At 38.1% G+C, this 24,038-nt stretch overlaps 2 protein-coding genes across 4 annotated transcripts in view; both read left to right on the plus strand.

Moving 5' to 3' along the window:
- The window catches only part of LOC107551472 (protein naked cuticle homolog 1), a gene marked incomplete at its 5' end in the record, with an annotated part of 28,953 nt that extends 21,904 nt beyond the window's left edge, over nt 1–7,049 (plus strand). The window contains 4 exons of the mRNA XM_016233081.1: nt 3,032–3,139; nt 3,597–3,678; nt 3,912–4,039; nt 5,295–7,049. Of these exons, the coding sequence (XP_016088567.1) occupies nt 3,032–3,139; nt 3,597–3,678; nt 3,912–4,039; nt 5,295–5,803 (827 nt within the window). The remainder of the gene's footprint in view (nt 1–3,031; nt 3,140–3,596; nt 3,679–3,911; nt 4,040–5,294) is intronic.
- Nucleotides 7,050–16,930: 9,881 nt separating this feature from the next.
- Nucleotides 16,931–22,873, plus strand: LOC107551491 (nucleotide-binding oligomerization domain-containing protein 2-like). 3 transcript variants are annotated; one of them, XM_016233107.1, is made up of 12 exons: nt 16,931–17,006; nt 17,148–17,223; nt 17,489–18,015; nt 18,352–18,478; nt 18,771–20,535; nt 20,913–20,996; nt 21,099–21,182; nt 21,320–21,403; nt 21,489–21,572; nt 21,781–21,864; nt 21,963–22,046; nt 22,740–22,873. In XM_016233107.1, exons 3-12 carry the CDS (start codon nt 17,536–17,538, stop codon nt 22,810–22,812), a joined length of 2,949 nt encoding a protein of 982 aa, XP_016088593.1. In that variant the 5' UTR covers nt 16,931–17,006; nt 17,148–17,223; nt 17,489–17,535; the 3' UTR covers nt 22,813–22,873. The 3 variants fall into 3 exon arrangements, with proteins under 3 accessions (XP_016088593.1, XP_016088592.1, XP_016088594.1); XM_016233106.1 differs by having other exon boundaries at nt 17,492–18,015; XM_016233108.1 differs by lacking the exon at nt 21,963–22,046 and having other exon boundaries at nt 17,492–18,015.
- Nucleotides 22,874–24,038: the final 1,165 nt, after the last annotated feature.

The raw sequence follows: 24,038 nt of genomic DNA on the forward strand, positions 1-24,038 counted from the left end.
GCTGAGCTAAAGATGATCACTGGTAAACTGAAGCGCTCTTTTAACTTAACCAAACGCATTCTATATGAGATAAATCAGATATACATCAAATAAACACAATATTACAATGTACAATTGCACAAAAGGCTGCAAACGAACAGCGCGCATCTGAAGTGTCTCTGAAGGAAATAATGCATTATTTATCGGCTTTAAGATATCGGCCAAATTTTCTTATCAGGCCGATACCGATAACAGAAAAAATGAGCATTTATCGGCCGATACCGATATGGTGGCCGATATATCGTGCATCCCTAGTTGTAATGAAAGCATCTGCTTGGGGATCAAGATTCTTATATAGGTTTTAGGCAAAAGAAAATCGAATCATTTGACTGTGAATTGAAGGTCATCATCGAGAGGCAGCAACAGGTCAGATTCCTTTACAAACAACGTTTACAGGCAGCGTATACATGCTTGAATGTGGTCCGCTCATATTTGTGTGGATCAAAGGTCAGTCAAGGAGAGATATGATTGGCTAGGTGTTTGAGGTGTTATTGTTGCCTCATAGTCAGGAGTTAAATTGTACCATGACTGGAAACTCTGGAATTCGATATGGCACCCTTTTTTTAAAGATTTTTTTTTGTCATCATATACTGTATGTACACATACAGAGGTCATATGGCAGTGTTTTTAAATATATCTTGATAGCAATACAGTTGAGTCTAGATAGCTTTTTCATTTTAATGGGAGCAATGTGGTTTTGTAGTTTCCCCCAAACCTGCTGGATTTGTCATCAGGATGTCATAATTAGCTAATTAAGCTCATAGCAGCATGTTAAAAGATTGTTTAGGCAAAACCCTACTTTTGGAGGCAAGGATGGGAAGTTTTGACCAAGGAACTTAAAAAGATTAGATTACTTGTTGTTACAGTTATACTGCATCTTAGCCTGTACCAGCTTCCACACTGAGGAAACACACTAGGCTTTAGCTATTAACCAGTCACCACACAGTTTACTCTGAACTCCAGGTGAACCTTTAGATTCAAAGCCACCTTTGGGACGCTGCCAAGCTGCCCTCTGTGTTGTATAGCGCGGTTTTTAAGCTCCGTCATCGGAGCTCTGTAGCGGGTTTGGCTGTCTCATCACTCGGTGGGGAAGGACTTTGACTATTGCTGTGAGAGTTAGCACTTCCTTTGTGTGTATGGTGTGTGTGTGTGTATAGTTTCTTTGTGACCATTTGTTAGTCCTCTAGATAAACAGCTCCTGTATATTGTGAGCTGGCTGGCAAGCAGGCTTTGGCCCTGGAGCTCAGCATTGCCTTTGAGTTTCTGGCCCTGATCAAAAGCCCTGATCTGACGCTGTTTCCCTCCAAAAAACCTGTAAAAGCTCCCTGGGACGACTGCTCTCATCCTCTGGTGCTTTTCTTTTCTTTTTTCATCCTCCCTTGCCTCTCGCTGCAGAGGGACAAGACAGGTCCTCTTTGATCTGAGCGGATCAGCGGAGGAGAAGTGAATGAGAGAGAGAGAAGACAGAGAGAGATACTGTTGTGTCTGCCTATCCTTTTGGCTCATACAACAAACACTGTTTCAGATTTGACTTTGCTTAATTAATTAGAGATTCTGTTTTACAGACGGACTGATCCTGGGCCAAAAGGTTTGAGAATGGAACTTCAAAGCGCAGGGATTTGGGGCAGGGGGGAGGATTTAGCCTGCAGGACCCAGCCTGGTGCTGAGCCGTGTCCTCACTGAGCTGCGTTAGATCTGCTCTCGTTTAAAACATCTCCATCTTATTACCCACAATACACAAAGAGACAAACTGCCTCTGAAATTTGGGTATTGAGTTCAGGATTAATCCTGACAGGCATTCTCTACATCAGAACGGACCGCTGTTAGACTTCGTCTTGCTCAGCGACTCGCTTTAAATTTGCTTGTGATTTCAGACATAGACACAAATAGGATATCGAGGATGTTTGTGAAGCCTGGCCTTAGGATGTGATGGCAGCAGTTAGGCCTGTTTACGCATTTATACTTGCAGCTTTAGCAAGGCATAGTGCTGATTTCCCATAGTCTGCTCTTAAAGGGACAGTTCACCCAAAAATGACGATTCTGTTGTCTTGTTCCAAACCTGTATGTCATTTTTTTTCTTCTGTGGAACAAAAAAGAAGGCAGTTAAGTGCAATGTACAGACACTGTGAAGCTTCAAAGGTAAAACAGCATTATAATAACTCTAGCCTTCCAAGTCTGACAATAGTTTTGTTTGAAAAACAGACCAAGTGGTTATTGACTGAAAATCTTGCCTTCAGCTGAAGAACCCAAATCTCAGTTGTGACATATTAAACTCAGCATGTCACGATCAGTGCCGTTTAACATCATTGATGACATTACTGTCACATTGTGTCTTGATTTAAACTGTTTACATTTTTATCTGCTGTCTTGATTCCTTGGGCTTCTTCCTCATCCTACCTAAACATCTTAGAGAGTTTTGTTGGCTTTGGCTCACTTAGTGGGGATGTAAGACAATCCATTGTGAAAGTGCTGCCACTGCACAAAAAATGGTCCTGAATTGTGATGTGGACATGAGCTATGTGTGTGCCACATGTCCATCATTGCTTTCCAAGACTCTAACAAAGTGTGTAGAGGAACATGTACTTCTGAGATTAATAATCAGCGTGTGATTGCAAATTTTGGCTGAAGGATTATATCCCATTCTATGAGACTTTATGAGTGTCTTCAGTGTAATATGACTGCAATAGTAGAGATGACATGGCTACATTCAAAAATAGCTAGGTGCTTCCTAGGCATTCTCAATTAACTATTTCCCTTCTCTCATCTGTCTATTTTAGCTCATATATGCTCATAAAGCTGCATTTCAATATTTAGAAATGAATAACACTTCTGAAAAATGTACAAAATGGGTAACAGTCACATGAGATGAAAACAAAAAAAAATACAATAACAACATTTCTTAAGTATGACATTTCTTAAATTTTTTTTAAAGCGTTTGTCATGCTTTAAAAAAGCATTTGACACCATTATGTGAATGTGTGTCCCCCTGCAGTGGCCCTGCCCCCTGAGAAGACCGACAGCTGTAGTGTGGAAGAGAGAATGCAGGACACTGAAGCCTCTGCCACTGTCGGCCCACACAAACAATTACAGTTTGAGGTCAGTATAAAACAAACAAACATATTTAGTTGGCTTTTTAAAGAAATTAATACATTTATTCTGCTAGGATTAAAGCATTAAAAATAAATTGATTAAAAGTCACACTAAAGACATAATGATACAAAAGATTTCTATTTCAAATTCTTCAAAATATTTATATTCTATTGAAATGTCTAATAATCAAAGAATTCTGAAAAATATGCATCGTTTTTTAGATTTATATGAGGCCTGAGGTTCAAAATAGAATAAATGAAGCATTGTTGGTTTTTCTTCTTTTATGAACCTTCAAAGTAAATAGAAAGCAGGGAACAAAGGTTTCTTTCTTATTTTGGTTGGTCTTTAAAGCTGCTTCAGTATATGTGTGGGTGTGTGATGCTGTGCAACTCAACGCCATTCTCTTTGATAAAGACCCCCTCTTCTCTCTCTCTTTCTCTCTCTCTCACTCACTCTGCCTCCAACAGATACTCCCCATCCCAAGCATAAGGGAGAAAAGTGCATTGAGGACTCCAAGACTTCAGAGAAAAAGTCAAGAGCCTTTCTTAGGTACTTATGATGTGGTCTGTTTATGTAACTTAATTTCATATGTAAATCAGTTTCACACATTAGTGTCTGTAACTGTTAGATAAAACTACAATATATAAACTTCGGAAGAACATGTCATAGAATCTTTAAAGAAATTAACATTTAACGGACAATGATTGGTTCAAGCCCGCTTTATGTACACAACCTCAGAGCAATGTACTTGCAGTCATGGCAATATGATGCTGTTGTATTAGGCGTTACCATGCTAATCACCACAACCAGCAAGGTTGCCAGCGGCACTGTGTGGATGAGAACTTGGAGAGAAGAAACCATTACCTTGACCTGGCCGGCATTGAAAACTACACATCCCGCTTTGGAACAGGTACAATCTTAATTGCAAAAAGTAAATGGAGCCAACAGAGTTTTCTCATTGTCTCGTGTGGATGTCTCGTGTGATCCAGTCACAACCAATCCGCCCAAAAACATTGATGTGTCACCTGCATCAGTAACATCTTACTGTAAGATAGCAGAAGATAAGAAGTGCTTTTCTTTTTCATAAGACAGGATTTATTAGTCAATGTTAATTTTTGCATATACATTTAAAAAAAATTTAATTGTATAACATTAGTTTGTGTTTTATGAACGAACATGAATTGTTAATAAATAAAAGTATATTTACACATTTTGCAGGTTTTATAAATATTAATGATTATTTTTTTTCTTAAAAAACTGCACAAGAACCAGAAAAGTGTAAAACCCCCAGCTCAATGGATAAATGTCATTGACTCCCAATTTGATTTAAGTGATCAGGTCATAAAAGTGTTTTGGACCACTTGGTACGTCTGTATTTAGTGCTGAACCGTTTATGATAACATGCACCTGAACATATATAATTTTCAAGAGATCATAAAATGACTTGACACTTAAAGGGATAGTTCAGCCAAAAATGAAAATTCTGTCATTAATTACTCACCCTCATGTCGTTCCAAACCCATGAGACCTGCGTTCATTTTCAGAACACAGATTAAGACTTTTTTTGATGAAATCCAAGAGCTTTCTGACCCTGCATAGACAGCAACGCAACTACCACATTCAAGGCCCAGAAAGGTAGTAAAGACAATAAAATAGTTCATGTGACATCAGTGGTTCTATCGTAATTTTATGAAGCTAAGAGAATATTTTTGTGCACAGAGAAAACAAAAATAATAACTTTATTGATGCAGAACCTGGATGTGCTGCATCTTGTTTGCAAGCAGAGGAATTCACATAAGCATCAGTTCTTTCATGAACGTGCAGTGAAGACTGACATGGAAGAGAAGAAATTATTGAATAAAGTCATTATTTTAGTTTTTTTTGCGCACAAAAAGTATTCCTGTAGCTTCATAAAATTACGGTTGAACCACTGATGTCACATGGACTATTTTAACAATGTCCTTACTACCTTTCTGGGCCTTGAATGTGGTAGCTGTGTTGCTGGGTCAGAAAGCTCTCGGATTTCATCAAAAATACCTTAATTTGTGTTCCGAAGATGTTATCCCTTTAACAATATTTTTTGGTAAAGGCACAATTATTTATATACTAATAAAACATATTTATAATAATAACCCTTAAAACTAATTATTTTGTGCTTCCTCTAGCAGCTCCTGCCACAGAACCAGCAAAACCCAACCATACAACACGTTCATCCAATCAGACACGCTCACGTTCTCAGGAACCAGAGAATGGCCATGCGTACTCCGCTCATCATCGGCGCTCACAGACCATCTCCACAGACCCTCCTGCCATCCTCTCCCGGCACACACACGCACTCCGTTCCCCCAAAACGCATCGTACGCCGCCCACACAGACCTCTGCTGGTCGGGTGATAAGAAGAGGAGCGCCCCCTCCTCCAGCGATCCCCAACCAGACCCCTCCGCACCAAAGCTCAGGCCCGTACCGACGACACAAGCAGAGGCCTAAAGAAGGCCTGCACTATCGGGCTCTTGGGCCGACTGTGAAGTCTGGCCCAGTCGTGGAGAAAGAGCATGTGAGGGATCTGCCCAGTCTGGTGCTATATGAAGGAGGACTAGCTCAGGTGGTCCAGCGACACGAGCATCATCATCATCATGAACATCATCATCACTACCATCACTTCTATCAGTCCTGAAGAGTAAAACAGATGGGCTATATAAAGGATCTAAATAAGAATAACAATGAGGAACGTAACAATTGAATGACCTTTAAATATTCTTGCATGGCCACATTGAGGCTGAGAAGGACACAAAGCATCATGTTCATGCCAAAGTGGCAGACAATATGTGCGCATTTGTATATATAAGTGTGTGTGTGTGTGTGTGTGTGAGAGAGGTTGTGTGGGTCGGTTTGAATGTGTGCTGATGTATTCAGTCCTGTCTTTGGCAGCAGGAGAGGTTTACTTACTACGTAAGGGCTCTATCTTTCCCTTTTCTCTTCTTTTTTTCTCTCTATCACTCTGTCTGCCTCCTTTGTTTTTCTCTCTCCCTCTCTTAATTCTTATCTGATTGGTCTATTTGGTTGAAAAGTTGGTCAGCCCTGTTAAATGAAGAATTTTGAGTTGTCAAACCACTTTTGAAGGAATACAATTCCTTGGTTTTGTAACTTACGTTTTGTGTATGCGCACAATCTGCGCATCTATGTGTGCCTAAGGGGTCTTTTTTACACTTATCCTTTTTTTGTTTTCTTTTTTCCACTGAAGACCACTTGAAAAGCACTTCTTGTGCCATTGCATTCGAGACACTTTATCTATGAAGAGCTTCTCTCTCCGAAACAACAGATCTGAATCAACACCTTTAAAAATGCAATACAGGACACGTGTACATAAAAGAGCCAGTAAAGACACTCAAACCATCAAATAGGACTTTGTTGAAGGACAGTATGAGAACTACACTCTACCAATCTACATGAAGAAAACAGAGCATCATAATCAGCTGCTACCTCTAGTATTATTATGATTATCGGTATTATTGACAATTTTTTATTCAGATTTTATGTTTTATTTGTCTGTCTGTTGTAATATGCCAACAATCTGCAGTCATGTCAAGATGTATTGGATTTAAATCCATTGTAAGCTTTATTACTGAAACGTTTCTATTAATATGTTTTTTTGTTTTGTTTTTGGTGTTTTCCTGTCCCTGTAACTTTAAGCTAATTGCATTCTAAGACCACTAGGCATCAGAGTTTATAGTGTAATTATGTGTATCAGACAATATGGAATCTTAAAAATAATCTTCTGATGATTGTAGAATAATGTTTTGAAGCTTGTTAAAAAAATTATTTATTTGAAACATATTCCTGTCAGGTTTATAGCAAGTCAAAATGGGTCTAATCAAATGATTGGAAAACATTGAATATATTACACCTGATATTATTGTATCGTTTGCTTGTTTAGTTGTGGTTTCAACTTTTCCTTCTTATTAGTTCAGTCAATTCAGATAATTCAAGTTGTAAAGTGTAAAGGAATCTGTGCTGCCAAGGAAAAATTTTATTTTTATTTCTCAGGTTCATTTCACTTTTGAGTCATTGATTTGACAAGACGATGTTATTGGTTTTGAAGGGAGCTGTGAACCACAGCTTTTTTTTGTACAGAATCACCATTTAGATTTTTTAATTTCTTTCAGAACCCAAGAATATGTTCTCAAACTGAATTAGGATCTTTTAGACAGTATGTCAGTGCCTTTAGCTCGGTATTGGCAGAAGTGAGTTAGGTAGCGAGAAAACAAGTCTGGTAGGAGTTCATCTGTTCCCATGCAGCAGTTTAAAACAGCATTTAAATAGTACATTATGAATCTATTTTAGGTTCGATGTATCCCAAGTCACCTAGAGGGAGTGAGTGAGTGTGTATGGCAGCTGCCTCATTCCTCAGGGGCAGGATGACAGTATCGCCGCCTAGAAGTCTCCAGTCCTCCCATAACTCACCAATACCCCACTGACAGAGAGTTAATGAGTGCATGTGCATCTGAAACCAGCACTACGGAAGATTATGAGGTGTGTGTTGAAGATCACAGCAGGTGTTTTAATACTCCACGTTTGTGCGATATAATTGTTCTCATCTCTCTTTTTTGATTATTTTATACAGAGGAAAAAAAAACTTGTATTGAAAGTTATAAAAATGTGCACTTGTTCTTGCAATTTTGGGCCCCAATATGGACAGCAGTTAAAATTGAGAATTTTGTCAGTGATGAGTTGATTATGTTTGGTTTGAACCTGTTTGACTTGCTGATATGTTTAGCGTGAGCTCGGCTGACTCTTCTGCTCAGGAGGACGGTGGAAATGTGAGAGCATCACACTACACTAAACTCTGGAAAACCCACCAGAAAACAGTTGTGCTGCTTAATTATTTTTTTTTAAACCGTGATACATTTTTGAGGATTTTTTGAAGAAATAGAAAGTTCAAAAGAACAGCATTTGAAACAGAAATGATTATGGTCAAGTTTGATCATTTTAATGCATCCTTGCTAAATAAAAATATATTTCAAACTTTAGAAAGGTAGATTATATCATTTAATTTATGATAGATAAATAAAATTTGCTGTAAGTAAGCAGCACTATGGGAATACACCAATTTACTGTACTGTATTTGTACAGTCTTAAATTCAATTTAAGAGTGAATGCTATACAGAACAAGAATTTTGGGTAACACTTTAGAATAATGGTATGTTGTTAACAAGTAACTATGCAGGAAGTAATAGGTAGTACTACATTAACACTTAACTTAATACTATTAACTAATAGAGAAGCAAGATTAACTAAGCAGTAAGTAGTAGCAAATTTAGGACAAAGGTAGTTCCATATTAGATATTTCATAATTACTAAAAATATATATCCTCATTGAGAACTACTTGTGAACTATGACCAATTAATAAAGAATAACCAATTCATTACTAATCACAACAGTAACGTCTTAAAAGTGAACAATGGGGTGCTTTGTGGAAACTAAGTTATGAATATGATATCCCCCAAATAAGTCGGCTACAGGTTGAAATTGTGACTACTACTCTTACCAAAGGATGGATGTTCAAACTTAAACATAGAATAATAATAAAAATGAAAATTCACTTAAAAATATATATATTTTTTAGTAATTATGAAATATCTAATAAGGAACTACCTTTGTCCTAAATTTGCTACTACTTACTGCTTAGTTAATCTTGCTTCTATATTAGTTAATAGTATTAAGTTAAGTGTTAATGTAGTACTACCTATTACTTCCTGCATAGTTACTTGTTAACAACAGACCATTATTCTAAAGTGTTACCGAATTTTGTTGTCCCAGTATTGTCTGCACAAGAAGCTTACATTTAATTTATCAAATGTAACAGTGCATTCAACCTAAATTTTTTATCAGCATGCATATTCCCTGGGAATCAAACCCATGACCTTTAAGCATTGCTAGCGCTATGCGCTAACATTTGAACTACGCCTACTTTCCTTTCTCCTAGAACTTTTTTCTCCTCAACTCAACAAATATTTTCCACAAGAGTGTAAAAGTGACACCAGGTTCACACTGGGTGCTGGATTTGTGTGGTGAGGTTGGTGGGGACTGTAGGTCTGGAAGAGCCATATCTGCATCACAAAAACAAACAGACAGCAAGCGAGCAAGTCAGCGAATGATGCTATTGACTTGAGCGTGAGTGAGGAGGCTGCTTCCATATGTGTGGAGTGCGCTTTGTCTCCTGTAGATAGACACAGTGCTTTGAAGTGCGGATTGGCCCAGTGGGGTGCTAGCTTCTGTTGAGAGGAGATGCTAAACACAGAGGATGTGAGGGACACGCGACTATGCGCTACACTATTAACCATACAGGAGCAAAGAGCCGAAAACGCAAATCCAATGATAATGTACATCTGTTCCAGAGTATTTAGAGGCTTTGAAGGTTTTTTTTTTTTTTCGGTTTTTTTTCTGCGGGATAAGTGGAGCCCTTTTTCTTACAGTATCTCACAACTTCAAAGTAGATTCTCTGGATAATGCAAATTATTGGAATATTGTGCTTTCTGCAGGCTTGAAAGCATGAAAAGAAAAGAGAGAGGAGAAAAAAAGTGAATTAAAGCTAATTGGTGTGGCAGGCTTTTATGTATGAGAAGATGGGTGAAAATAAAGCACTTCATTAACTGTCAAGTTCATTGAATTAGGCGAGATGCTGGCAGAGTGCTAAAGTTCACATTCCCTCTATCGGTCTTTGAGGTTTGTTTGGAGCACTCAAGGTCCCGGTGCCCTGTTGACATTTGCTCGACAGCAAGGGTTAAGGGTATGATAAGATAACAGTCATTGAGATTAAGAGCATCCCGTTGTAATCACAAGGGCATGTTTGACGGCTGAGAGGGAAATGGTAATGGAGGAGTGAATGTGACCGCCTGCATAGGTCTATGAGTACACACTGCAATAGAAGTCTTTGTATGTCTTGTGAATAAATGTTATTTTATCAATTTAAATTGATTTAAATATTTTAACATTTTCAAATAAATGGTATTAATATAAATACAAAATAAAGTAGTGATGAATGAAAATTAAAAATAGCTGATGATTAGTTATTTTATTATGTTATTGTTATTTATTACGATTTATGGGATCCCTTCCAAATAATGGCTTTGACCAGAGCTGTTGGTGAGACTAGTGTTACATGTTAAAAATTGTTGCTAAAACAAAAACTGAAATCAAAGCTGAAATAAAGTAATATAGCCTATATACATGAGATGAAGATAATTGAAATAAGATTAAGTACTAAAATAACTAAAATGTTAAAATAGAATAGAAGAAATATTAAAAGCAAAAAATTCTATACTATAATAGTATATAAATAATACTAAAATAACACTGACTGTGACTATCTGATTATTGCAGTGCTGTGCTGTGGAAACACTTTGATACAACTGAAGAATGCACTTACTTAGTTAACATAAATCATAAGAATTTAATTTAAAAGAATCATGCATGTTCTCCAGAAATACATCAGAGAAACATATTCAGATAATGACCTGCAACTATTTGTAATACTGTTTTCGGCTGGATTGCTCCATCATAACTATCTCCACATCGGCCCAGGGTGTAGTGTGACTGGAATGTGAGGGTGTGTGGAAACATGGAGACATTTTTAAAGCCAGGAACCCAAGGGATAATGAACTGTAGTGAATTATTCAGAAGGAGAGAGAGGGGGAAAAGAAAGAGAAAATGCTTGAGGGCTATTTTTTTACAAGACCCCTGTAATTATAGCATTTTAGATGGTAAATTAAGACTGATAAGAGAAATGAAATATGACATGATGTCATTAATAGATGAGTTACTTTGCTGAGACCAGGCTAGTCTTCCTATACAATATTTTGATACCCTCAGATTCCAGATTTTCAAATAGTTGTATCTCGGCCAAATATTGTCCTATCCTAACAAACCATGCATCAACGGAAAGCTTATTTATTCAGCTTTCAGATTATGTATACATATCAATTAAAAAAAATGACCCTTAAGACTGGTTTTGTGGTCCAGGGTCACATTTTTACTTTCAGAAGTGTGATGAATTTCTGTGGTCAGGCTCTAGAGAAGTAAATAAGAAATACATAATTTTTCCACTGGCATTCAATCATATTCTGTTGGACATTTTGAATGCTTGCTATGACTGTTTTAAACATCAATGATTCTCCACAGTAAACCAATGATTCATTTAATTAAATCCGCTGCGGTACAGTATATTTCCTCTTTGGGGTATTGGGGTATTAACATGCTCACACTGCACTGGGCAGGGGAGGCTTTCATTTAACATATTCCAAAAATGCTGGTGTGTATTTTTTTATTTTGAGGTGCAAAGGCTTTTCAGAAACCATACATGAGAAATGCATCCGCCTTATTTACAAAGTAAGAGCGGGCACAGCCATTTTGAACTTGAATGTGCAAGGCTGTTAGCTGCGTCCAATTATTTGAACTGTACAAAAACAGTCCGTTATGATGTTGCAAACTTATTTATAATATTATTTGAATCTATTAATGTAATCATGAACACAAATAGTTTAACAGTTTACTGCGTTTTGTTCTTCCATGTATAGCGGCTAACAAATCAGAAGTCCCAGAAATTCACACAGAAAATAGGATACGCAAGGCCTTTATGTCTGCCATATACAAACATTGTGGAATTCCCACTTTTTGCCATTTTACCTTGACACAGTTCATAGTCGGGATGCTGTAGTTATGTTGGGCTCACAGTGTGAGTCTAATTGAATTACTTTCCAATTATTCTGTTTATCTGCATCTGACATTACATAGCCCTTGATATGTTAACTGCATGCATACACGCTGTTCACAATTTTTCAAAGGTGTAAACGGGCTGTTGCTATCATAGTTAGCCCTGGATATCTTCCTCAAACTCCGATGCAAAATGAGAAGGAGAGAGAGATAGTGTGCGAGTGCTTATGGGAGAGAGAGGCACCAAAAAGTTCCATTGGTTTTGAGTAGATCATTGGGGCTCTTTATTTTTGAAACATCAAAGGGCTTGTGTCTGCTTTGATGTGGCAGCATGCTGTTTAAGGTACAGAGTGAATGGAAAGATGTCAAGCTGCAAGGTGCCTCTGTAGTTTGCGAGGAGGGCTCTGCAGAGCAGCAGATGAAAGGACCAAACAGGGTTTGATAATGAATGTCCAACAAGTAGCCCATCTCAGGCAGTGCTCACGCAGCGGGAGCTAGAGCTAACCTTCAACGACGCACACAACGCCCCACACTCCTCCTCTAACTACTATCGCTCACTCCCTCGCTCTCTCTTTTTAGCCATCCGCTGAAAACTCCCCAGAAGTGAGCTTTAATCTTCGTGTCAATTAAAACTCAATACAAAGCAACCGCACAAACACACAGATAAAGGCGCGTGCCTGCGACTGCGGTCGCAGATGCGCTGCAGCACGTGCTGGCACTTCTTCTGTTCCATTCTCTACATCTGAAAGACATTTGATCTCTTTCTTTTTGACAGAGCATGTCTCATAAGCTCCGCACTAATTGGCTTCCAATTTCACCAAGACTCGACTCAATTAGGACATCGCTTACTGGCTTGCCTCCCCGGTCTGTTTGAAGCCATTGTCCACCGCTGTGCTGACAGAGTTTTACATCAGACTCTCAAACAGTGTCAACTCACCTATTTCTTTGATGTGCTATTTCAGAAAAAAAGTGAGAACTGACAATGTCCTGCGATGCATGTGTGATGAAGTGTTGTTAGGCTGAACGCAACTGAAGTCTGATCAAACGGAAGAACAAACTTGTTTGAATGAGACTGCATCTTAATGAATGGTTTTTATAAAACCAGATGTTATATAAATTGTGTCGTCATGAAGGTGTGCCGGACAGAAATACGAATTTATGGCTGTTTTTATGGGATGAAAGAGATGTGCAGCAGACCTCTTTTTTAATAATGTAAATATTTCAAGTGGGAAAACAGTTCAACACTTTGAGTGCAGACCAGGCTCTAGCTTTAAAGATCATCTATACAGAAAGTATGAGGTCTATTTTAGACTTGTGAAAAGTGGATATTCATTTCATGTTCTCTTGGGTAAATGTGGTATGGTACCCCCTTACCCCCTAAAATTCCCCGGTGTGCTGCCCTTCCAAGCAGCCGTAACCACTCTGTGACAAGTGAAGCTCACCAACATGTCTGCATGTGATCAAATGAGACCCTTAATGAAAATTAAGCTAGAATACAGAACCTTCAAATGAAGTTATTAATTAAATTCTGTGTAATTCGAGTACTATAAACCTGTCAGAGACATTTCATGTGTAGCCTACCAGTGTGTCCTGTACCACTGGTTCTTTTAATGAATCCGAAACATAGTGTGACCAGTGTAGTCTGATACCCGAACAAATTACTCTTATCAACTAGTTCTTTTTAGTGAGTAAAAAACATAAAGCACGACTAGTGTTGTCTGATTCCCGAGCAAATGACTTTTACGAACTGGTTCTTTTTTGTGAATCAAAAACATTGAGCATGACCAGTGTATTCTGATTGTTGAGCAATTGACTATTTTGAGCCAGTTCCAAACCTGTAATCATTTCTTTCTTCTGCGGAACACAAAAGAAGATGTTTTGACGTTTCAGTTCCCATTTCAAGTTTCAACTTCCATGTAATTATTATTTTTTTGTCCATACAATGGATGCCAATGGGAACAAAAGTGTTTGGTTACCAATATTATTCAAAATATCTTGCATTACATTTCACAGTAGAGAGGAAGTCATACAAGTTTGGAATGACATGAGGGGACAGCATTTTCTTTCTTTTTTTAAATAATAGACTATTGTATTATTAATGAAGGACAAATGTCAGTAGCTATGTATAGTTGTACGAAATACTGCTGTCTCCGTCCACTCCACATGTATCACCCACTAACGTTAGCCTATCATATGATCACACCATCATGCTGAGGGGACAATAAAAATCCTGTATCTCTTCCTGTCCTCCCATATTTACAATTAGTGTACAAGTCACAGTTTTACACAAAATGTGAAATGACAAGAAATGACAAAAACAATTGTGCTAAGGGAGTTCAATTCAAGGTACTTCTCTGATTAGGATATTAGCATTTCTGTCAGAACTCTCCTCTCTGTACCCCAACAGTCTTTGTGGAAAATCAACATGACAACCCACACCTCACTGTTTGTCATTACATCTGTCATTGTCGGACTCATCAGAGCTTTATATTCTACTCAGATAAGATGACAAACTATTCATGGCACATGAGGAAATATGAGATAAAGCAATCATGACAAAACAACAGGCAATAAAGGAACAAAACAACTCTATTCCCCACGTTTTTATTATGTAGATCAAAGACAAAGACAGAATGGAGAAGCCACATATCTCTGACACACACACACACACTTTAGGTATAAAGAATATTTTTGCATTTCTTTCAGCTGTTTGAGTATTATACCAATAAGCCTGATTTGACCAGGGCGTCTAATTTCATTTTCATGGCTAAAATCCTTAATATTTTTTCTAGTTCTGAAGCTTTTTGATTATTATTATTATTTATTTTGGGGTGTACAATAGTGCAACTTCTAAAAAACAGAGATAAAAACTAGAGTAAGAAAGCTGTAGCACACTGAAGGTAATCTGTTTACAACGTCTGTCTGCACACTACTGCTCTGTTTCTGAGTCACTGGCTAATTGTGTTGTCACTGTCAGCTGCATGGCCACTGCATGACTGTTCTTCTGTGTCCAATGCAATGCCAGAAGTGCACCACATTCAGCATGATAGACAAGTTCATTGAGAGATACTAAAGAGAGTGAGTCAGTTAATTTGGTTGTATCTCCTTAATAGAAGAAAATGACCATTGCTGTTGTGCAGAATTGTTGATCATGGTCTCCATTCAGCCAACCAGGGTTGTGTACCATTCAGAATTGAATTTAAAATGTTCCTGAATTTGAATTAAAGCATAAATTGAGGAAGCAAACAGGATGTAAAGTTGCATTTAAAATGGGAACATATGGAGATACAGTTCAAATAAACTGAAATTCAAAGAAAGTCATGTAACTGTATTTCTTTTAACTAGAAAAACAAAGTTTGTTTAGACTGGCCAAACAGGTTGTCTTTTACACTGTGGATGACAGAGCTACAGAGAGATGAAGACATCATGCTGATCAGCTCTGGTCTCATCAAAGCCAAACAGCCCCCACACAGGATCAACACCAAACCCTCACAGCACCTTCCACTGCCCACACCGCCATAAATGTCATATATTCCTCGGCTGACTACTGGGTCTCATCATCAGAAGATATCATAATATATTGCTTTATTTGAGCAATTAAAACTCCAGATCGGACAGTTTAGGATTGTAGACTAAAATAAATAAACACAACAACTGCTCAGTATTTGCTTATGGTATGAGTCTACAGAACATAATCATTTCCTTGAGTGGATTAAGGCCCTAAGCAGTCAAGGCCACTAAGCAAACAAACAAACAAATAAATACAATTAAACAATTTGTTGAAATTGGCTGAAAATATTTATTTAACATTGTTAATACATTATAGGAAATTTGCACAGACAGTAGTATTTGCAAGAACTAAAAAATACACAGTAGGCTGAACACAAGAATTTAACATGAACTATAAATATTAAATATTAATTTAGCCTAATATTTATTGTAATTTATAGGATTATTATGCAATAATTCCAAGAGGTACTTTCCAGACATCTTTTCTATTCATTAAAATCTAAGTGAAATCATTTAATCATTCAACATATATTCTGTTAAAATATGTGAATTTAAATAGCCTACTTCTACATTCATATACCTGTACATGGAATAAATTTACCTTTCAAATGAATCTCTTTTACTGTAATTATGCCTTGTCTGTCATTGGTTATTCAATTGTTCATCTAAACGGTCAAAACTCAATTTAAATAGACTAGCTGATTTAGTGTTTGTCATTCATATATTTGATTTATAGATTTAAGATTTATACATTAAGATTTATACATTATGTAATAGTTTACCCAGGGTAAACTTGTCCCAGGTAGGGGGTCATCTTACCCCAGTATAGGGGTAATGGCCTCTTTGAATAACTGTACATTTTGTGAGACCTGTTTCTATTGAATTTCCATTAATAATACATTAGCTGATGCACCATCAGCCTTTAAATTCTAAAAGTATTTCTAAATATTTTGCAATTTAACAGCAAATGCACATTGTCCTTGGGGGCATCTTCCCCAATGTTTTACATGATGTTAGACGTCCCTCTGGTGTTTGAAGGGTGGTTCTGCATGCTTCTTTACAACTGTGCAAGTGAAGTTTCTTGTTCACACAGCCGACAGACGCCAAACCTTTGCTACGTTTATTATTTTGTCAGTCATCGAGAGAGAACTCGTTTAACTAGTATTCACTTCCGCATTTAAACGCTCCCGAAACTTTGCCTACAAGACAAGAGTAGGGGAAGCTCGGGGAGCACCACCCTCCTGATGTGACAGCAGAAGTTATACAACTTTATTTTGGTTAAAAACAAGGCTTTACATGACAAAAAGTACTTAGTAACAACACTCTTTGTAGCTTACTTGACATTAACTTTACGCAGTATGAGTGATAAGAAGCCTATCTCAAAACGTTTTAAAACTGAAGCAGATAGTTATGAATATTGAATCAATATTCACATTTTTGACACTGTGCAAAACAGCAATCACTTACTGACGTGTCAACAAAGGGTCACAACACCCCCTGTCTTCAATGTAACAACTTTAAACAAAGACTGGTTTATGTGTAACCGACTTGACGCGCCTCCTCTTTCACTTTCAATTCGGACGATCATTACCATAAAGTGGCTAAACGGTCTGTAAGGACAGATAAGCATGTGTTTGTGGTGTTTTCATATTCTGAGGTATTTACCACAGTTACTTGATATCTAGTAAATTGACGTTTGCAATCGTGTATCTAGTAAATTGACGTTTGTAATCGTGTTTCGTTTGCGAAATATTTTCGAAAATTTCAAATAACTCGCTTTTGCTCTGAAATTATACAGGTATGATCATGAATGAAAACTGTACCTTCACAGTGGGGGAGCAATGACGTTCAGGAGATATTTTAGTCCTTGTCTGGTAAGTGTTTCTTAAAATTACGCTTCCTGATGACTGCGGAGTATAGCCTATTTATCAAAAGTCATTTTGATAATGTGCCTTAACTAAAAGTACAATCATCACGCCCGAATCTAGACGCAAGTTTCGTGAAAAATTAGGAAATGAGTGCCCAAATGGAAACGTAGCTGTTGCAGTGTATGGCATCTCTGATATCTAATAAATACCACAATATACATTTACAAAAGAAGTCGTGATGCTATTGGCCTTCACTATCTCATCCCTTTAGCAGGGTTCTGATTGTGGCTGTTGGCTGAGACAAGGCTGAGTACCACAATGACTGCTCACCAGTTGATCCTAAAACAACGAGCAGAGCTTCTGGCAGTCCTGTGTGGTGGAGGCAGTGCCGAACCTCTGGACTGCGTTCTGGACCTGCTCCTGGCTTGCGAGGTTCTTGTCTGGGAAGATTATCTAAGCATAAGAGTGGTGGAGAAACCTCTATTATCCAATGTCAGGCAACTATTAGATGTGGTGTATGATAAAGGAGAAGATGCATGCAGCCTTCTCTTGGCTGCGATGAACCAGGTCTTACCTGAGGAGCAGAAGGCTGGGCTGTGTTTTGGGAAAGAATGTGCTGTGCTGGGCAAGAACAGACCAGACACTGCAACTTTAACGTTACTTGCTGACAGGCCAGTGTTAGTGAGAAAGCTCAGAGATAATATTGACGGAGCACTGAATGCTTTACTGACAACTGGCTGCTTCACCATTAAAGATTGTGATGCGGTGCAGCTACCTGTATACACACCCTCACAACAGGTAACTTGTTTGAATACTACTTTAATCCATAGTTTGTTTCTTTGTGTTATGAAATCCCTGAAATTTAGTGTGCCCCATGACTAACCGTGACGTAATTTTCCCCATGACTACTCATTGGTACTGACTGTTGAATTGCTGAACAATTTTCAAACAATTGCCAAATGAAAGTTGTCACATTGTGATATACTGTATATCTCATACATACTCTGAAAATGTAACTGTTTTCATCTAGTACTTATTAAGTGCAATTCAGTTTGGCATGTAAATATTTCAAGCTTGTTAACAGTAAATGGCCATTACTTGTGGATAGACAATGTTCTTGTTGGATTGTGGCAGGTTCGGAGGCTGTTAGACCAAGTGAGGTTTAAAGGGGAAACTGCTGCAAAGACCTTACTACAATATCTAGAGCAAACTGAGACAACCAGACCAAACCCTGAAGATAAAGAAAATCACCTTTCTGCCAGTATGAAACATTTTTCAGTTGTGTGGACAGGGTATCTTTGCATGTCTTTGTCTTCGGTGTTACTCTCTGTCAACTGCACAAAGATGGGCATAATTATGTTGCCACTCATAATTATGTCATCACTATATTAAATATAAATAATTAATAATATAATTTTACATTTTTACATTCCGTTACATTCCGTTTTCTTTATTTCTCATAGTTACATACTCAAAAACATAAATGTAAATGTACTGAATCCATCTATATATTTGTCAATACAATTTGTCTTTTACTTACATTGTTTCTCCAGATTGTCTGCTCTACCAGAAGAAGCTGCGAAGCTCTGTTGCTGCCCAGTCCCATTCCCTTAGCACCTATGGTGGGACAGGACGTTTCTCCTTGGATGACATTTACACCGACGGACTTCTTGAAGTGATGGATGGCTCTGGTGAAACTCTTACACTAGGGCTGGAGGATGTGGTGGGTCCCTTGGGGACTCTTAATGAAGATGCTGACACTGTTCTTGTGTCTGGGGAGGCAGGAAGTGGCAAAAGCACACTGCTTCAGCGACTGCACTTGCTCTGGGCAAGAGAAGCTTTGCTCACAAACACTTTCCTGCTGTTCCCCTTCAGTTGCCGCAAGCTGAACTCAGAGCACAGAGAACTGTCTTTGAAAGAGCTCCTCTTCCTGCACTGCTGCTGGCCTGATCGAGGTCAGGATGAGGTTTTCCAGTTCATCCTAGACCATCCTAATTTGGCCCTCTTTACCTTTGATGGGCTCGATGAGTTTAAACAGGGTTTCACAGATGAAGAACGCCACTGCTGCCCCACAAAGCAAGTGCCAATACCTATTTTGCTTTTCAATCTGTTGCAGGGTACGCTAATGAAGGGAGTTATGAAGGTGGCCACTAGCAGGCCACAGGCTGTAGGCTCATCGCTGAAGCACTATCTCCGCAAAGAAGTGCTCCTGAAGGGTTTTTCTCCTGGAGGGATTGACTGCTATGTTAAGAAGCATCACAGCGACCCTGCTATGGCTAGACGTGTCATAGAGTCCCTCCAGGCTAACACAGTGTTATTAAGCCTTTGCCACATCCCAGTCTTCTGCTGGATTGTGACCAAGTGCCACCAGGAGCTTCTAGGTGGTCAAGATGTTATTCCCCAGACAATCACCGATGTCTACCTCCTGGTCTTACAGCATTTCTTCCAGCGAAAGTCACCTCAGCCCCAAGGAGTCCTGGGAAAGGCCTGGTTGGAGGAACATTTGGACACAGTGTTAAAACTTGGACAGCTGGCGCTGGAAGGTCTTGAAGCCTCTTGTTATGTGTTCTCAGGATATGAGCTGCAAAGAAATGGGCTGACAGAACAGGATGTCAGCCTGGGTTTCCTCATTTACTGCAATGACCTATCTGTTACAGATTGTAAACGCTATGAATTTCTGCACATCACCTTACAATGCTTCTTCGCTGCTCTTTATGTAGTTCTCAATCGTAACAGCGATCGCTCTGCTGTCTCCAGACTCTTTCAGGCCCAGTACAGGCAGTTGTCAGGTCTGTCTCAAAGATGTCTGGGACACTGTATAGACAGTTCTGTAGAGGAGGTGGAATCCCATGTGACAGAGACACCAAACCTCCAGATTACAGCTCAGTTTGTGTCAGGACTTTTATCCCAGCGGCACCATAATCTCTTGCTGGAATGCTGTCCTATTGCTGTCCGGGAACGCAAGGTAAAGCAGGTAGTGAAGTCTTTGTCTAAAGGTATGCAGAGACATTTCAAGTCCATTCCTCGTCCTGTAGAAGGTGAAAAGAAGAGCATGCATGCCATGCCAAGTTTTGTTTGGCTAATTAAGTGTATCTATGAAATGCAAGACAACAGTATTGCTCGAGATACCATGGCTAAGTTGGACGTTGAGCACCTGAAGCTCACCTATTGTAACATTGGTCCTGTGGAATGTACTGCGCTGGCGTATGTGCTGAAGTACCTGCGGAATCCTGTTGGGCTCCAGTTGGACAACAATTCAGTTGGAGATGTGGGCGCGGAGCAGCTTCTTCCATGTCTACATATTTGTCACTCCCTTTAGTAAGATGAGAGGTTAACTCATTGTGGTTTTGTTTGAAAGGTTGTTTGAAGGAATAGTTCACCTAAAAATGTAAATGTCATCATCTACTTGTTTTCAATTACACAACCAAACCTGTATGCATTTCTGTGGAACATGAAAGAAGATATTTTGAAAAGGTCTCTTTTTTGTCCATACAATGCAAGTCAATAAAGTACAATGTTGTTTGGAGCCCAAAAATACAATTTTAAATATCTTATATGTTCTGCAGAAGAAGGAGGTAATACAAGTTTGGAGTGATGTGCTGAAAAGTACATGGTGACAGATTTTTCATTTATGGGTATATTTTTTTTCTGAAAACTTTTTTGCAAATTGATTTATAAGAATTTGAATCCTTCAGTTTAAGGAACAATAACATATCAGATGAAGGAATCCGGAAACTTCTGGAAAATGGAATGAAGTGTGAAAGCTTCCAAAAAATAGCGTGAGAATATTGAACTTCTTAAACTCTGCATTTTATGAATAACATATTTTATCTTTATAGTTAGAATAATCGACTTTCATTACAACCTCAATATTTCTGCAGGCTTTTCAATAACAACCTCACAGATGCTTGCACCCAACACTTTGCTTTGCTGTTAAAATCAAAGCAGAACTTCCTATCTTTGAGGTCAGTGCTTATTTCAGGTCAGGTTATTATGTGCTTTTTCTGGCCTGTGTGATGCTGATGATTCTAATAAAATTTTTCAGGTTGTACTGCACATGTAGAAACACGTTTCTCATGCAAAATATATATTTGCTTTTTAGGCTTGGAAATAATAACATCACGTCGCAGGGAGCAGAGCAGCTGGCAGAAGGCCTAAGCTACAACCAGTCTTTGCAGTTTCTTGGGTGGGTAAAGAATTAAAATTCTTTAATTTTTGTATTTTCCAATACTATATTAAATTGTATTTCCATTCTGACTTTTTATTTCCAGATTATGGGGTAATAAAATTGGGGACAGGGGAGCTGAGGCATTGGCAGCTGCGCTGAAAAATAGCACAACGCTAATATGGCTAAGGTAATCTTGGATAGCCCTATATTACCACAGTTCTGCATTCCATATAGAAATATGAAAAAAAAATCCTGTTTAGAATAAACTTTCAGCTAGTTTATTCTAAACAGTGAAAAAAGGTTGCCCAGTCAGATCAAAGAAAATTTTAGTGCTGAGCTACGCTATGCAGCATGTGTTCATTTTTGTGGGTAGTGATAATGTTGGTTTGTTTCAGTCTGGTGGATAATGGTGTGGGCAGTGCAGGTGCATGCGCTCTGGCTAAACTCATCAGTCAGAGCAAAACTCTGGAGCAATTGTGGTGAGTAATCCACTTTGTTCCTTTTTTATCTTCATTTATTTATTAATTTAGAGATTTACATGCCTGAGATTTACATGCCCTCTCTCTCTTTCACTTAGGCTAAACAAAAACTGTATCAGCAGAGAGGGGGTTGAGTGTCTAATAGAGGCACTGAAAATTAACTCTAGTGTTAAGGAAGTCTGGTAAGGTAATTTTTTTGCATTTTAGCTGATTCTGTGTGCTTGTTTTTACTCAATAAATTCATTCATTTCACTCAAGCATTCATTGGGTCAAAAGTCGAATCAGACAAAAATGTGTTTTCTCTAAGAGTGGTATTGTATGTTGGTTTTACAACATACAATACAATAGTTCAAACCCTCTTAAGTTATAATAATATTTATAAATCTGTCTGCCAAACTAAATTCACAATCTCATATTTTTGTTCTCATCATTGTATAAAAAGGTGAACACAATAAAAGCACAATAGCATACATTCAGTCAAGACTCAACAGGAGTGTTAACAGACAAGTTAAACTGTGTACTCAAGTTGTCACATGTGGAAGATATACATTTGCATAATATTTATTCATTACAATATTTCTGGCGAAATCAACAGTTAAACATTTTGAAATTTGTGTATGTATTTTGCTGTTTCATTAATTATTCGTAGTTGTTTAACGATTTAAATTTTGCTGAAAGGACTATAGTTTAACAGCGGGTTCAACAGGCTTAACAGGCAACACTGTGTTTAACAGCAGGTTCCATTGTGACAACTTACCCCATTCAGTTTCAATAGAAATTAAACGCTTTATTACATTAATACCCATGCCCGATGAATAGTTTGTGTTGTGAATAATGCCCTTAATACAAAGGCTTTTTGCTTTGTGCTCTTAAAGGCTGAGAGGAAATAATCTGAGCCCAGAGGAAGAGGAGGAGCTGAGCAAGCAAGAAAGCAGATTGACCTTCTGAGAGCAAGATGGCTCTGTAATGCCTGCCATCAAACTCCCAAATACAAAGCTCATCATTTTACTAAAAAAAAAAAAGACTGGACCTAACTGAGGCAGACACATGCAGGAATCCATGGCTTAGCTAGTCAAAAATGGCTGTCTTGTAGCAAACATGCTTATATGGTAGGGTGACCATACGTGCCATTTTCCCAGGACGTGTCCTGGCCAGGATATCTGTATTGCCTAAAATATCTAGGTTTTGGCTTTGTTTGCGTGTGCAGAACGATCGGTGTATGACATCAAAATACCATACAGACGGTTCCTTATGCTTTCTAAATGATCTCAAGGTATTTTGATGTCATACACCGATCGGTCTGCACACGCAAACAAAGCCAAAACCTCTAGAGATATTTTAGGCAATAGAAATCCTGGCCAGGACGCGTCCTGGGAAAATGGCACGTATGGTCACCCTAGTATATGGAGTTGAGGTATAGCTTAAAAGCTAAATATCCACGGTACCAATCAGGGCAGCGTTTCCCAAAAGCATCATAAGCCTAAGTTGATCATAGATCCATTGGTGGCAATGGGTCTGCGATGTACTTGGCTTACGGTGATTTTTGGAAACGCAGCCCAGAACATCGCATGGGGCTGAACAATGACTGTCTAAAATCCTGTGTTAGCATTGTATCTTGAATCTGTCCTATGTTGCTACATTGAGATAAAAGTACTGTAAACGTTTCTTTGTAGAAGAAAACCTCACAAAATTAATAAGTAACATTCAAACTGTCAAGCCATGATACACAAACTGAACTTCTAAAAGTGGGACAAGTAGCACACAAGATTTATCTGGCGCTATCCCTTGCACTCATTCTCAGTTTATATTTATTGTACATAGTTGTTTTTATGTGAGTTTTTTTTCATATTGTATATTCATAATCTATTTAAGGTCTGTTACTTGCACCATTTCTTATGATGGTCTTGAATCCCTTTGCTTTAATTTCAAATTCTATGACTTATATTGAGCTGCATAATATCCATAGATGTATTTGTTTTTACACAAAATTCATTAAACATTTGTTTACTGATACAGGAGCATCCATCTAGAATCTATGTAAAAAGTACAACATGAATAATAAAAAATGGTTACATTTTAATTAAATATGCATTTATATTTGCCTTGTGTATTTAAACCTAAATGCTTGGAACTGAAAGTAAACTGTAAACTTTAGTGTACAACTTGTCACATTG

This window comes from Sinocyclocheilus grahami, unplaced genomic scaffold, assembly GCF_001515645.1.
Source record: "Sinocyclocheilus grahami isolate Dianchi unplaced genomic scaffold, SAMN03320097.WGS_v1.1 scaffold425.1, whole genome shotgun sequence".
Taxonomy (NCBI): domain Eukaryota; kingdom Metazoa; phylum Chordata; class Actinopteri; order Cypriniformes; family Cyprinidae; genus Sinocyclocheilus; species Sinocyclocheilus grahami.

Coding starts and splice junctions, on each gene's coding strand:
- LOC107551491 (XM_016233107.1), top strand. CDS start 17,536: ATGACTGCTCACCAGTTGATCCTAAAACAACGAGCAGAGCTTCTGGCA. Junction 18,479..18,770: donor AGAAAATCACCTTTCTGCCA/GTATGAAACATT, acceptor TTGTTTCTCCAG/ATTGTCTGCTCTACCAGAAG. Junction 21,183..21,319: donor CAGAACTTCCTATCTTTGAG/GTCAGTGCTTAT, acceptor TTTGCTTTTTAG/GCTTGGAAATAATAACATCA.